The sequence below is a fragment of the Bufo gargarizans genome, chromosome 11 (genome assembly GCF_014858855.1).
Source record: "Bufo gargarizans isolate SCDJY-AF-19 chromosome 11, ASM1485885v1, whole genome shotgun sequence".
NCBI classification, from domain to species: Eukaryota; Metazoa; Chordata; class Amphibia; order Anura; family Bufonidae; genus Bufo; species Bufo gargarizans.
In genome coordinates this window covers 94,721,930-94,738,703 of record NC_058090.1, presented here as the reverse complement: position 1 = coordinate 94,738,703, position 16,774 = coordinate 94,721,930, and the positions used below count along the sequence as shown (strand labels likewise).

General features: G+C 44.2%; 1 protein-coding gene across 2 annotated transcripts in view; it reads left to right on the top strand.

Annotated features, from left to right (window-relative positions):
* The window catches only part of OTUD7B (OTU deubiquitinase 7B), a 45,849-nt gene extending 34,207 nt beyond the window's left edge, over nucleotides 1-11,642 (top strand). For both annotated transcript variants that reach the window (XM_044271657.1, XM_044271658.1), the window contains exons 9-11: nucleotides 5,572-5,689; nucleotides 7,087-7,171; nucleotides 7,598-11,642. In XM_044271657.1, coding sequence (XP_044127592.1) covers nucleotides 5,572-5,689; nucleotides 7,087-7,171; nucleotides 7,598-8,893 — 1,499 coding nt within the window. In that variant the 3' untranslated portion in view covers nucleotides 8,894-11,642. The remainder of the gene's footprint in view (nucleotides 1-5,571; nucleotides 5,690-7,086; nucleotides 7,172-7,597) is intronic.
* Nucleotides 11,643-16,774: the final 5,132 nt, after the last annotated feature.

Sequence of the window (16,774 nt, the reverse complement as noted above, 5' to 3'; positions counted from 1 at the left end):
ATCCATGTATCCATGGATCCGTAAAAAATCATGCGGATGTCTGAATGGAGCCTTACAGGGGGGTGATCAGTGACAGGGGGGTGATCACCCTGATTACCCTGATCACCCCCTGTCATTGATAACCCCCCTGTAAGGCTCCATTCAGACGTCCGCATGCGTTCTGTGGATCCGATCCATGGATCCGTAAAAAATCATGCGGATGTCTGAATGGAGCCTTACAGGGGGGGTGATCAGTGACAGGGGGGTGATCACCCTGATTACCCTGATCACCCCCTGTCATTGATAACCCCCCTGTAAGGCTCCATTCAGACGTCCGCATGCGTTCTGTGGATCCGATCCATGGATCCGTAAAAAATCATGCGGATGTCTGAATGGAGCCTTACAGGGGGGGTGATCAATGACAGGGGGGTGATCAGGGAGTCTATATGGGTGATCACCCCCCTGTCATTGATCACCCCCCTGTCATTGATCACTCCCCCCCTGGTAAGGCTCCATTCAGCCATTTTTTTGGGCACAAGTTAGCGGACATTTTTTGTTTGTTTTTGTTTTTTCTTACTAAGTCTCATATTCCACTAACTTGTGCCAAAAAATAAAATCTCACATGGACGCACCATACCCCTCACGGAATCCAAATGCGTAAACATTTTTAGACATTTATATTCCAGACTTCTTCTCACGCTTTAGGGCCCCTAAAAAGCCAGGGCAGTATAAATACCCCACATGTGACCCCATTTCGGAAAGAAGACACCCCAAGGTATTCCGTGAGGGGCATATTGAGTCCATGAAAGATTGAAATTTTTGTCCTAAGTTAGCGGAAAGTGAGACTTTGTGAGAAAAAAAACAAAAAAAAAAAAAATTCTATGAACTCGCCAGGCCCCTCATTGAATACCTTGGGGTGTCTTCTTTCCAAAGTGGGGTCACATGTGGGGTATTTATACTGCCCTGGCTTTTTAGGGGCCCGAAAGTGTGAGAAGAAGTCTGGGATCCAAATGTCTAAAAATGCCCTCCTAAAAGGAATTTGGGCCCCTTTGCGCATCTAGGCTGCAAAAAAGTGTCACACATGTGGTATCGCCGTACTCAGGAGAAGTTGGGGAATGTGTTTTGGGGTGTCATTTTACATATAACCATGCTGGGTGAGAGAAATATCTTGGCAAAAGACAACTTTTCCCATTTTTTTATACAAAGTTGGCATTTGACCAAGATATTTTTCTCACCCAGCATGGGTATATGTAAAATGACACCCCAAAACACATTCCCCAACTTCTCCTGAGTACGGCGATACCAGATGTGTGACACTTTTTTGCAGCCAAGGTGGGCAAAGGGGCACCTTTCGGATTTCGCAGGCCATTTTTTACACATTTTGATTTCAAGGTACTTCTTACACATTTGGGCCCCTAAATTGCCAGGGCAGTATAACTACGCCACAAGTGACCCCATTTTGGAAAGAAGACACCCCAAGGTATTCCGTGGGGGGCACGGCGAGTTCCTAGAATTTTTTATTTTTTGTCACAATTTAGCGGAAAATGATGATTTTTCTTTTTTTTTCTTTTTTCCTTACAAAGTCTCATATTCCACTAACTTGCGACAAAAAATAAAAAATTCTAGGAACTCGCCATGCCCCTCACGGAATACCTTAGGGTGTCTTCTTTCCAAAATGGGGTCACTTGTGGCGTAGTTATACTGCCCTGGCAATTTAGGGGCCCAAATGTGTGAGAAGTACCTTGCAATCAAAATGTGTAAAAAATGCCCTGCAAAATCCGAAAGGTGCACTTTGGAATATGTGCCCCTTTGCCCACCTTGGCAGCAAAAAAGTGTGACACATCTGGTATCGCCGTACTCAGGAGAAGTTGGGGAATGTGTTTTGGGGTGTCATTTTACATATACCCATGCTGGGTGAGAAAAATATCTTGGTCAAATGCCAACTTTGTATAAAAAAATGGGAAAAGTTGTCTTTTGCCAAGATATTTCTCTCACCCAGCATGGTTATATGTAAAATGACACCCCAAAACACATTCCCCAACTTCTCCTGAGTACGGCGATACCACATGTGTGACACTTTTTTGCTGCCAAGGTGGGCAAAGGGGCACATATTCCAAAGTGCACCTTTCGGATTTCACCGGTCATTTCTTACACATTTTGATTGCAAAGTTCTTCTCACACATTTGGGCCCCTAAATTGCCAGGGCAGTATAACTACCCCACAAGTGACCCCATTTTGGAAAGAAGACACCCCAAGGTATTCTGTGAGGGGCATGGCGAGTTCCTAGAATTTTTTATTTTTTGTCGCAAGTTAGTGGAATATGAGACTTTGTAAGAAAAAAATAAAAAAATAAAAATCATCATCATTTTCCGCTAACTTGTGACAAAAAATAAAAAGTTCTATGAACTCACTATGCCCATCAGCGAATACCTTAGGGTGTCTACTTTCCGAAATGGGGTCATTTGTGGGGTTTTTCTACTGTTTGGGCATTGTAGAACCTCAGGAAACATGACAGGTGCTCAGAAAATCAGAGCCGTTTCAAAAAGCGGAAATTCACATTTTTGTACCATAGTTTGTAAATGCTATAACTTTTACCCAAACCATTTTTTTTTTGCCCAAACATTTTTTTTTTATCAAAGACATGTAGAACTATAAATTTAGCGAAAAATTTATATATGGATGTCGTTTTTTTTTGCAAAATTTCACAGCTGAAAGTGAAAAATGTCATTTTTTTGCAAAAAAATCGTTACATTTTGATTAATAACAAAAAAAGTAAAAATGTCAGCAGCAATAAAATACCACCAAATGAAAGCTCCATTAGTGAGAAGAAAAGGAGGTAAAATTCATTTGGGTGGTAAGTTGCATGACCGAGCGATAAACGGTGAAAGGAGTGTAGTGCCGAAGTGTAAAAAGTGGCCTGGTCATGAAGGGGGTTTCACCTAGCGGGGCTGAAGTGGTTAAACATTTACAATATGAGGACCTTCTCAAGATGGCTTCTCTGCCAGTTCTCTGAGGCCAAAACTGCTTTCCCTCACTTCACATACACACTTGCTGTAGCCAGCAAATCCATGCCAGCCAATCAGATTGGATTACTGAGAGACACGCCTCCTCACTCTGAAGCCTAATGCAGGCATGCAGTGTTAAGGACCGCCCCACCGTCTTCTGTTTACACTAAAGGGAAGACAGACAAGCCATAGCAAACAGTCTTTTAAGGGAACAGTGCAAAGAGACAGAGGACATTAATGAAAGCTGCTGTTATAGGGTAAATACAGATCTTTTGACAATCATTGACAGACTAACTCAGGTATACATGCCTAGCTGTAATAAACTAGCAAATAGAAATATGACAGTCACCCTTTAAGAATGTGAAAACCATTTTGTACTACCTTGCTTCTACACCGAGATCTGGTCACTCAGACACATAGAAACATAGAATGTGTCGGCAGATAAGAACCATTTGGCCCATCTAGTCTGCCCAATATATCTGTCATAGGGACCTCATGCAGAGTACGGTTGCACGATGCCTCAAATATTGGTACAATTTTGATAGTACGCCGCATCTACCGGTTCAGTACTGACATTGTCAGTATTTCACTACTAAGCTTCGCAGTCGCAGGGGAGCACTACCCAGCGCTTCTCACGTTCCCAGTTGCCAGCTCTACTGGTAGTCACCTGGGTTTCAGTCCTCTTCTCCCGGCCACCCAGTGACTGAGTTGATTTACCTGGCAGGACTGACAGGACAAGGGAACCATTACTTTCCTGCCATTCAGCACTTTTCTGTAATTTGGGTGATGCAACGCTCTGCCAGAAGAGACCAGGTCTGCATCACTGCATGACATTGTGGGGCTGGAGACAAGGGAGTGTTATACCATGTGTTTGTGCTGTATATAGGAGGCACAGGACACGTGACACTATATACAGGGGGCACAGATCATGAGGCACTATATACAGGGGGGTATAGAACACGAGGCACTATATACAGGGGGGGTATAGAACACGAGGCACTATATACAGGAGGGCACAGGACACGAGGCACTATATACAAGGGGGTATAGAACACGAGGCACTATATACAGGGGGCACAGAACACGAGACACTATAATATACAGGGGGCACAGAACACGAGACACTATAATATACAGGGGGCACAGAACACGAGACACTATAATATACAGGGGGCACAGAACACGAGACACTATTATATACAGGGGGCACAGAACACGAGACACTATTATATACAGGGGGCACAGAACACGAGACACTATTATATACAGGAGGGCACAGGGCACGAGACACTATTATATACAGGAGGGCACAGGGCACGAGACACTATTATATACAGGAGGGCACAGGGCACGAGACACTATTATATACAGGAGGGCACAGGGCACGAGACACTATTATATACAGGAGGGCACAGGGCACGAGACACTATTATATACAGGAGGGCACAGGGCACGAGACACTATTATATACAGGAGGGCACAGGGCACGAGACACTATTATATACAGGAGGGCACGAGACACTATTATATACAGGAGGGCACAGAGCACGAGACACTATTATATACAGGAGGGCACAGGGCACGAGACACTATTATATACAGGAGGGCACAGGGCACGAGACACTATTATATACAGGAGGGCACAGGGCACGAGACACTATTATATACAGGAGGGCACGAGACACTATTATATACAGGAGGGCACAGGGCACGAGACACTATTATATACAGGAGGGCACAGGGCACGAGACACTATTATATACAGGAGGGCACAGGACACGAGACACTATTACATACAGGAGGGCACAGGACACGAGACACTATTATATACAGGAGGGCACAGGACACGAGACACTATTATATACAGGAGGGCACAGGACACGAGACACTATTTTATATACAGGAGGGCACAGGACACGAGACACTATTTTATATACAGGAGGGCACAGGACACGAGACACTATTTTATATACAGGAGGGCACAGGACACGAGACACTATTTTATATACAGGAGGGCACAGGACACGAGACACTATTTTATATACAGGAGGGCACAGGACACGAGACACTATTATATACAGGAGGGCACAGGACACGAGACACTATTATATACAGGAGGGCACAGGACACGAGACACTATTATATACAGGAGGGCACAGGACACGAGACATTTTATAGAAGGAATTTATATATTTGTGGATTGTTTTGAGTACTGGTTTGGTATGGAGAGTTTGATACTCCACTTGGTATCGGTATTGTGACCCCACACATAACTAGAGCCGGGAGACATGTAGAGAGTTGTATTTATTTGGTGACTGGAATCCATAAGATCTCCATCACATCAGAAAAGGACATCAGGATCTTTCAGTAGTGCAGCCTCAGGCTTTGGGTTGTATCTTGTGGCTGACCTACCTGAAATGCATCTTCTCTTCCAGGTTTTGGTAGACCTGCACCGATCACAGTAGTAATATCCCCTCTATCTGTAACTGTCCATTAGTAAATCCAGAAGACATTGCCTTTAAGAGCAGACCTAGCCTTAGATTGTGAATTTGTGACCCATGTCTTCCCCTCCTGTCCTTGCACACAGCACCCTTCATCCCCCTGACGGACTCTCAGCACAAGTTACTACCGGTGCACTTTGCGGTCGATCCAGGAAAAGACTGGGAATGGGGCAAGAACGACACGGATAATGTCCGCCTGGCCAGGTATGTGCACCTTCGTATTAACCTGAGTTCGTGTGGAGGAGTACAGATGCCATGTGTATGGAGGTACTCTCCCTAGAAGAGTATACATAGAGCAGCGTACGGCCCCGTATGTGCCCTTGTGTATGAGGCCCGCAGATCAGCAAAACCAAAATGTTGCTCAGAGTCTTCTATAGTTTATTTACATCCCTGTGGACAAGTTTCTTAAAGGGATAGTCCTGCTGCAGCTGGGGTTGTCTCTCCCTCACTGTTTTGTGGCCCTCATGCAGCCTGTCCTATACTAGCTTCATTTATTTTCCCAGGAATAAAAATATGGTTGAATAGACTTCTTGAAAAAATGGAAATCAGGGGGAAGTGCCCTTTAAATAGCCATGTTCTTCACGTTTACTGGTAATGTTCCTGGTCATGTGCCCGGGGGAGGGAGATTGGAGGAATGCAGATATCTGTCCGTTACGTTGTGCCTGTGGTCAGGACACACCGTCCTCTCCTTACGCTCCATTATGTCACCTTATCTCCTGTGCCTATAAATGTTTCATTAGCTGCTCCTGCGTGCGGGGTGTAATCTGATCTTCATTCCTCCTCCTGCTGCTGCTGAACACGGCTATTTCACGCATATAGGCTGGTTGTAATGGCGAGCTCCCGTCGCCTGCATGTGATACTGTGGTAGGGACCATACACGGCTCTGCTCGTATGGGAGTTATATTATACATGTAGGCACTGTGTAATAGGTGAGATCTCCATGTGCTGTGTGGTTGTGGCGGGAGCCTCCTTTAAGTGCTTGCATACCGATCATTACTGGAGATGTATCTGTCTCTGGTTTTGCTGCCCTCTTGTGGCTGGTTTGATCACTGCATTGTCCACCGTGTCCCTACAGTAGTTTACAGCGTTAGCGCCTCTCCCTCCAGTGTTAGCTGTGCTGCTTGTCTCTTCTCATAGCAGTGCCTCTCAATATACCAGGAGTCAGCAACTCCCAGCATGCTTCATTCACTTCTGTGGGATGGAGTCTGAAAGGAGTAGAGCCACTGTGCATGTTGGGGGTTGCTGCTCTGTACTCCCATCCGGCAGCCTCCTATAATGCACCCGCTGCTGCCTGTAGCGGGCGGAGGAGCTGAGAGGTGCGGTGTGCCCGTGGCAGCCTCTGTCAGCACTCTTCTAGTAGGAGAGCCCATAGACAAGTGCCGGCTAGTAACTCTGGCCCTGAACTTACCGGTTTGGTGCTGCTTTATGTTGCAGAGCTAAAAGGAATGGTTAACACATTAAGTAAACAATGGCAAGAAAGTGTTGATGTTTGACGTCTTCGGTGGCTTTTGTCACGAGATAACACTGACCCGTGTCCTCACAGTGCCTTCCAGTTCTGCTACATCCATAGTGTATGTAAAATGGTGTCCTCTCTCTTCTAGTGTCACGTTATCATTGGAAGCCAAGTTAAACTTGCTACACAACTACATGACGGTCACCTGGCTTTCACTGCCGTGCGAGATGCAGGTGAGTGACGAGTGCTTAAAGACGCCATTAAAGGGATATTGTCATTTCTGTCTTGTAAGAAGAATGACAGATTAGGCTCTGTTCACACTGCGCATGTGGTGCACATTCACTGTATATACCAGAAAGGATCCAGACGTGTACACCAAACATGGCCGATAGATAATAGACTGTCTTTTTGACATACCGCTGTATTGAAAAGGACAGTGCCCACACTTTTCACTACAGGGAGTCCTGCAAAACAGGCAGTCAGGTGTCATTTCTCCCCGGGGTCATCACCACCTTCTCCACATCATTGATAACCAGGTTGTCGGGGTAGAAATAGACTACAAAAGGACGTGATGTCCGTTAGGCCTCAGCTCTCACACATATTATAGAGGAGGTCTTTGAATTACTCCCAAGTTCTGATATCTTCTTGTTTATTAACAGGCTCCCCTCGCCCAGCCAGAGTCCCCAACCGCATCCGCTGGCGATGATGCCAGGTCTGCCGCAGAGTCCGGAGAGTCTGACAAAGAGTCTGTTTGCAGCAGCTCGGCAAGCAATGGAGGCAGCAAAACCGGGAAGGAAAAAGACAAGGAGAAAGAGAAGTCAAAAAAGGAGAAGGACAAGGAGAAAGAGAAGAAGCGAGCAGACTCTGTGGCCAACAAGCTGGGCAGCTTTGGGAAGACCTTGGGCAGTAAACTGAAGAAAAACATGGGTGGCTTAATGCACAGCAAGAGCGGGAAATCTGGAATGAGCAACGGACAAGGGGACACGCTGGAGAAGAAAAAGAGGGGCTCCTTGAAGGGCCGAAAAGGCAGCAAAGAGGATTCCTCACAAGGTGACATCTCCACATCTTCTGAGAAGTCCACCACCAAGTCAGCGACTGACAAGGCCCAGGGTGATCCTTACAAATATAGTCATGATGTCAAACTGAGTCTGAGCATCTTGCGGGCGGCCATGCAAGGGGAACGCAAGTTTATCTTCGCCTGCCTCCTGAAAACTAGTGACCGCCAGCCTTACCAGAAGCAAATGATCCAGAGGTATCTGGCGGATGCCGAGGAGAGGTTCAAAGCCGAGCAGAAGCAGAGGGAGGCTGAGAAAAAGGCGCTCATGAACTGCGGCACGGCAAAGAGACTAGAGCAAGACACGGGGCAACCCAAAGCCGATGATCTGCTCTCACTTCCTACATATTCCCAAGTGACTAGTAATTATGGGATGGACTATGCTAAAGGCGCGTTACCTTCCAGTTATTCTGGGGGGTTCACCATCCCCAGACCTTCCATTGTCAATTTGTCAGACGGTTCCCACCCGCACAGCTACCAGGACAGTAGGCGGCAGGTAGCAGGTGGCTCTTGCAATAATCTGCCCTCCTATGCTACGCTTCCCCGGCACTGCATGCAGACGCGCCCTCATCCGTACCAGTCCAGCCCGCCACACCTGGGCCGGCTTTCTCCCTCAGAGTCAGAACTTCCCCCGGACTACCCTGCAGAGGGCGACCAGACTGTGTGCGTTGTTCACAGCAATGGCTACCAGGAATACTCAGACCCCACTTCCCTGTCCAGAGCGGTGACCTCTGACAGCGGCAAAGTGCGGACACACTACAACGTCCAGCAGACCAAGTGTAAGCAGACGGACTGCAATTTTTATGGACGTCCTGAAACGGGCAACTACTGTTCGTGTTGTTACAAAGCGGAACTGAAGCGGAAAGAGCGAGAAAAACTGGCGTTAATACACAGGCTCTGAGGGACACCACATACCCAGGACTGCAGGGGGCAGCACTGGGCGGATGCAATATGTTTCTACAGACTTCAAGTGTTTTATGTACACGTTCTAGGGGACAAGGAAAGCGCCATGTTAGTTCCTAAATTACACAAAAAAACATGCAAATTTGGTAATTTTCTAAGTGAATTTAACAACTTTGCCTCCTCAGCACTTAATGCGATTTCCCCTCCGTTTCTTTAAGTTGACTGCCATTCCCGATTGTGGTTTGGAAAGCGTTAACCCCTCCCTATTGATAATTGAGGGGGGGGGGGGGGGGGCTTCTACAATAAATCCATCACGGTTACTGCATGGTCATTGCTTTGCAGTCTTGATTTATTTTTTGCTTTTTCCTAATTGGTTACAAGACATGGCCGCCCTCCTTCTAGGCAACAAAATGACCACATTAAATGTTTTCTTAAGTCTAATAAAACGAAGAAAACCTCCGAGGGGCGGTAATGATAAACCAGGGCAAAACTGGATTGTAGGTGTGGCACGCTATAGCTACTGGGATCACAGCTTCCATTTACTCAAACGCACTACACGTGTCAGCTGCTAGCTCACTAGTTGCTATGACAACCCCCAAATGTTTGCTTTGATTTTTAAATATTCATTAACTCTAGGAAGAGTTGAACGCTATTAGGGACTGTATGGTCCGCAAAATAAAATAAAAAAAAGCTTAAAAAATAAAAATACTGATAATCGGGAATCCCCCTCTGCACTTGTTCCAGTGCTTGGTGGTTCCTTTCCAAACGGAAATGTGACCGCTCAGCCAACGACTATGACTGAGGTGGGCAGCCCTGCGGCCAGTGATGGGCTGAGTGGTCAACTTTTCTTTTTTTTTTTTCCCCCCATCTCAGACAATTGGGGCATATCCCCTATTATCTGCTAGGTGTGAAGCCAGCAAAGTAGTGGCCACCAATCATTCCTATGGGCAGAGCTATTTTTGGAATCCCCGTAGAGATGAATGGGTGCGCGGCCACCACTTCCATTCACTTCTATGGGGCTGATGGAAATAGCCGAGCCAGCGCTTGGCTATTTTCGGCGGCCACATAGAAATAAATGGAGGGCGGCTGCGCATGTGCGATGCACCCTCCTTCACTAGGACCCCCTAAATACAGCGGAATTTCCAGTAAATTACATTCATTTTATATGTCACATTTGACATAAATATGTCACAGTTGTAACCCCCCCCCCAGCCCTACCGTTTCCTCACTACTTCTGTTCCAGCAGATATAAAAATATTCTATAAAATACAACTAATGTTCTATATAGAAATATATATTTTTTATATTTGGTAGTTTTAGGAGTGACCTGTGGGAGGAGGATGGAAAGAAGCGTCAAACGTTTCGATGTCTCCATCCCTGAAATGCCTTCAGTGTGACGCGTTTCTTCATCTCAGCTCATTGTTCCCACCCTAAGACACCTTTACATCTCTCGTCATTTTGGAAACGCGCTGTAAATACGACTGCGGCGTAAATGGTTATTTTTGGCAATGCTTTGAATGTTTGTTTTCTGCTGAATTCAAAGTTTGTAACCTTTAAAAGGCACTTTCTTCAGTACATTTACTGATTCTAACTAACTATGCTTTACCTGTGTGTCACCGCCATTTCGTAGACCAAAACGTCACTTGTAGACTCAGTTCACATCAATTTTTTGGGAGGGAAATGTTTGGCATGTGTCTGAGAGAGCTTCAGGGATACATGGTGATGGTGCCCACGGGCCCTTGGTATTATTGGCTTTCTAGAAATGTGTAATCTATGCAGATGGGCACAGTTTAAAAAAATAAAAAATAAAAATTATATATATTTTACCAATGGCCGACGTATCCCACTGCCTGCCTATATAGAGGGATATGTTGGGTGTGTACCCCTGAAGTATTCCTCAGCCCTGTAGCCAAAAGATGCAAATAGAGCCTCCTTCTTTTTCTATTTCGAAATCTGGAAATTTTTAGCCCAATTTTTTTGTATCTACCCCCAACCTCCATCAAGTAGTTATGTAACGTTTGCAGAAATGCAGACTGAGGAGTGAGAGGACACGCCCTACATGTCCCCATATATGTGCTAGTTTCTGTCTACAAAATGGCCGCCTCCTCCTCTTAGAGGGCGGAGGATTCATTTCACAGTATTTTTTCTCTTTTTACATGGTATCCAGCTATGTACTAACGTTCTAGATGACATTTTGGGTTTGTTTTTTGTTAATGCAATGTTGCATTTTGAATGTTGAAATATGCAAATCTTCCAGTGTAAGTGTACAGACGTTTTTACGGGAAGATGGCGAGGATCACACTGGTTTCTGTTTGCACATTGTCCTAACTTGTAAAAGTTGTATTTATAGAAGTATATATATTTAGGATCCTGTTCTCTTCTGACGTGACGACACAATCGGCAGAGACGGCCGGAACGCGCTGAAACTTAGCAGTATTTGCACAAACCTTTCTAACTGTAGAGCACAATGTGGCAGCGCAAGGTTGTCATCATGACGTGTTTGACTCCTTCCCCTTTTTTTTTTTCTCGACAAAAGCTTTAATAACAACCTCTTGTGTTGGAGCAGCGGCGCCACTTACAATGGATTGCAATAAAAATCATTAAACAAAGGTTTTACCGTTTTGCAGAATTTCATCGTTTTTTTTCTTGTCTGGAATTGTCCACTGCCCCCCAGTGGGTAGACAGGATCATTACATGGAAAGTTGGTCATTAGTTAAAGTGCCTTCAATAAAGTATATTACGCAGCAGACAGTTGTGCTTCACGTCACCTTCATTTGTGTGTTTGGTGTCCTGACATCAGCTATCAATTCCAGGTACTAGATAAAGGGAGTGACCTCTCAGTCTGCACTACATGGACCTGACGTGGTGCACACCCTACATTAGAGGGTCAGTCCCATCCACATTGGCAGCTTTCCCCGACATTTAATCTAATGAGGGAACATTTACATGGGGAAGGTCGGGAGAGATAGCTGTCAGCCACATGAGTGTATCTGAAATGCTCGATCAACTTTAAGATAAAAATATCCCTTTAAAGGGGTTTGCCAGGCTCCTGATATTCATGACCTGTCTTCAGAAATCTGATAGGTAATCAAGATCAGGAGCCTGGCAAACCCCTTTCAGGCTTTGCCACAGTATGGGCCAGATTTACTAAGCCTGGCGTTTCCTATGCAAGTCTTAGTAAAAAAGTGTGCTGGCGTAAGATGTACCAAATTAATTAAGAGGCATAACTACTATAATACTGTCTCCTATGTACAAGAATATAACCACTATAATACTGTCTCCTATGTACAAGAATATAACTACTATAATACTGCCTCCTATATACAAGAATATAACTACTATAATACTGCTCCTATGTGCAAGAATATAACTACTATAATACTGCTCCTATGTACAAGAATATAACTACTATAATACTGCTCCTATGTACAAGAATATACCTACTATAATACTGCCCCCTATGTACAAGAATATAACTACTATAATACTGCCTCCTATGTACAAGAATATAACTACTATAATACTGCCTCCTATGTGCAGGAATATAACTGCTATAATACTGCTCCTATGTACAGGAATATAACTGCTATAATACTGCTCCTATGTACAAGAATATAACTACTATAATACTGCTCCTATGTACAAGAATATAACTACTATAATACTGCTCCTATGTACAAGGATATAACTACTATAATACTGGTCCTATGTACAAGGATATAACTACTATAATGCTGCTCCTATGTACAAGGATATAACTACTATAATGCTGCTCCTATGTACAAGAATAAAACTACTATAATGCTGCCTCCTATCTACAAGAATATAACTACTATAATACTGCCTCCTATCTACAAGAATATAACTACTATAATACTGCCTCCTATCTACAAGAATATAACTACTATAATACTGCCTCCTAGGTACAAGAATATAACTACTATAATGCTGCCTCCTTTGTACAAGAATGTAACTACTATAATGCTGCCTCCTTTGTACAAGAATGTAACTACTATAATACTGCTCCTATGTACAAGAATATAACTACTATAATACTGCTCCTATGTACAAGAATATAACTACTATAATACTGCCTCCTATGTACAAGAATATAACTACTATAATACTGCTCCTATGTACAAGAATATAACTACTATAATACTGCTCCTATGTACAGGAATATAACTACTATAATACTGCTCCTATGTACAGGAATATAACTACTATAATACTGCTCCTATGTACAAGAATATAACTACTATAATACTGCTCCTATGTACAAGAATATAACTACTATAATACTGCCTCCTATGTACAAGAATATAACTACTATAATACTGCTCCTATGTACAAGAATATACCTACTATAATACTGCCCCCTATGTACAAGAATATAACTACTATAATACTGCCTCCTATGTACAAGAATATAACTACTATAATACTGCCTCCTATGTGCAGGAATATAACTGCTATAATACTGCTCCTATGTGCAGGAATATAACTGCTATAATACTGCTCCTATGTACAGGAATATAACTGCTATAATACTGCTCCTATGTACAAGAATATAACTACTATAATACTGCTCCTATGTACAAGAATATAACTACTATAATACTGCTCCTATGTACAAGAATATAACTACTATAATACTGCCTCCTATGTACAAGAATATAACTACTATAATACTGCTCCTATGTACAAGAATATAACTACTATAATACTGCTTCTATGTACAAGAATATAACTACTATAATACTGCTCCTATGTACAAGAATATAACTACTATAATACTGTTCCTATATACAGGAATATAACTACTATAATACTGCTCCTATGTACAAGAATATAACTACTATAATACTGCCCCTATGTACAAGAATGTAACAAGGTCAGTGATCCAAGTCGAGCTCTGAAAGCTCCTGCAGAACCATGCACAGGGTGTATGCTAGAGAGTCAAAAGCGCATCAACTGCACTGTGCATCAGTGACAACAGAGCTCTTTCAATGTGACAACTGGAGTCTTCACTGCATTGAAGAATTAGGCTACTTTCACACTCGCGTTTGGTGTGGTATCTGCACAGACGGATCCGTTTGTATTATGTCTTCTATAGCCAAGACGGATCCGTCTTGAACACCATTGAAAGTCAATGGAGGATGGATCCGTTTTCTATTGCACCATATTGTGTGCAGCGTTTTGGTGTCCGCCTGACGATGCGGAGGCAAACGGATCCGTTCTGACACACAATGCAAGTCCACATAGTCAGACGGACACCAAAACCCGCCTCCAAAGCGGAATGGAGATGCAACGGAGGCAAACTGATGCATTCTGAGCGGATCCTTTTCCATTCAGAATGCATTAGGGCAAAACTGATCCAATGTGGACCGCCTGTGACAGCCCTGAACAGATCTCACAAACAGAAAGCCAAAACGCCAGTGTGAAAGTAGCCTTATAGGAAGGGATCTAGATGTAGTCAGTTCTGAATGATTACTACTCCTCTGAGTAGGTGGTGGAGCCTGCAGTAATCCAGTCCTCCACCAGGTGGAGCTGATATTCTATTATTGAAACTAATAAGGAAGTAAATGTAATAAACTACCTGATTCTAAGTGGAGCTTACGTATAGCGAGGAGACAAGGACAAGAGTAAAGAGATTTTGTATCTTCTCTTGTCTGTCTTTGAAGACAGTGTCTTATTTTGGAGAAGGACGCACCGCAGATATACTGTAGGAAAGTCACCCACCAGGAACAAGGACAAATGAAGGTCCCAGGGATCGGGCATTAGTACTCGTGTGTGTATGGTCTTAGTGTACAGCGCTTCTGTGCTTGTGATGTCCATGCAGGCTGGGAACAGTCTACTCGCTGGTAAAGACGTAGCGCTACTGGGAGGCTGACCAGTGTGACGCCAGCCCTGTATGTCTCAGTTACTTCTTTAGAGGTTATTTTGTGTATGCTAGTAAGAGTGAAAAATATAAGAAAAATCATTCTCTTTCCAACCACTAAAAAAAATAAAAAAATTGTGGCTAATAGATCCATCCAAACCGCACTCCTGGATCTTTCCCAGTTCTGGCCAGAGGGCTCCTGGTTGCAGTCCAGCGAGGGTCTGTCCACCCATTTCAAGGGAACCTTCCATTCACATAGCGGCAAAATCTACTCCACGGCACCTTATAAAGATGACCATCCCTCCCTGTCCTCATTGGAGCTCAACACACAAGTACTTGGGTGATGTATTTGACTAGGGGGTGCTAGGCTTAGGAATGTTGAGAAACAACTACATAGACATCTCATCGTCTAAAAAGTCTGTGAAGGATTGTACATCAATAAGAAGGAACTTCAAAATAAAGAATTGGATGCTCCCGTTGCTGTTCGTGTCACCACTGCTAGTATTGAGCTGCACCGTGGCTCAGACATTAGCACTGCTGTCTTGGAGCTCTGGGTTTGAATCCAACCATGAGCAATATCTGCTGGGAGTTTATATGTTTTCTGTGGGTTTCCTCCAAAAACAAGCAGCTAGGTTAATTTAGAGGGGTCAGGGATCAGCAACCTTCAGCACTCCAGCTGTGGTGAAACTATGACTCCCAGCATGCACACTTGCTTGGCTGTTCTCAGAACGCCTATAGAAGTGAATGAAGCATGCTGGGAGTTGTAGTTTTACAACAACTGGAGTGCCGGAGGTTGCTGACCCCTGGTCTAGGTGGTGAGCTCCGATGGGGCCATTATAGAAGGGAGGTGACCGACGCATGTTACTTTAAGTAATGTACATCAGTCTCCTCTAGGGAGACCTCAATTTATGTTACTCAACATATCAGCAACATATTACACAGCTCAGGGGCAGGCGGGGAACTTAAAGTGGGTCAAAACAAGTAGATGGGGCCATAGTACAGCACAGAATAACTCCCCAGAAGCTGTCCCTCTGTGGTGGCCATCAATAGCTACCACCTTTTGTCCTCCTCCAATTAAGATAAGGAGCAGGGGGCTTAGGAGGTGAGATGTAGGCCACAGCCCTATTTTTCCATGCTGCCTGGACTTCCACTAATAATGACTCTCTATAGTGTCCCCAGTAGTATTTACCTAGCCAGTATCAGTGAGGAGAGCTCAGCTGGTCCCTGTAGTGTCTATGGCCAGTCCAACCCTCAGGCATCATTATCCTAGAAATGCGGGAGGAAACCCAGTTAGAACATACAATCTCCATACAGAGGTCACTCTTGGACCAAAGACCCCACTGCTGCAAGAAGCCAGTGCTAACCTCTTAGCCGTCCATGAAAGCACTATGAGGTAATAGAAATATTACAGCAAAAATAACACACTGGAGTCTTGTGGCACTTGTTCATGGATCGGTGGCTCAGCAGCTGGCAGTGCTGTCTTGGAGTATTGTGGTCCTGGGTTTGAATCCAACCAATATCTCTAGAACATTTATATGTTCTTTATGGCTTTCCTCCAACAATATGCAGTTCAGTTAGTGTTGAGGATATGGAGTGATCTCCAATGGGGCAGGGACTTATGATGCTGTGGAGGGAGACTGACAAATATTACTTTAGCAGCTCAGTTTATCTTCTAAAGTAACATTTATTGGTCTTCTCTAGGGGACCTCAATTTATGTTACTTGCCTACATAGCAGCGACATATTACACGGCTCCTTACATGCATTGTCACCATTCTCAATCTTTGGTGTGCAGAAGGAAACGCAACCTCCATAAAGATGTCACCCTCGGCCAAATGTGAAAGAAGGATTCCACTGCTGCAAGACACCAGTATTAACCAATGGGCCACGATGCTGCCCGACACCAGCAAACACTATGGGCTGAGAGAATGTCATTTCCAGGTCATTTTATCACCCACCTCATAGTGTTTGTTGGTGTGTGGCAGCATTGTGGCTCAGT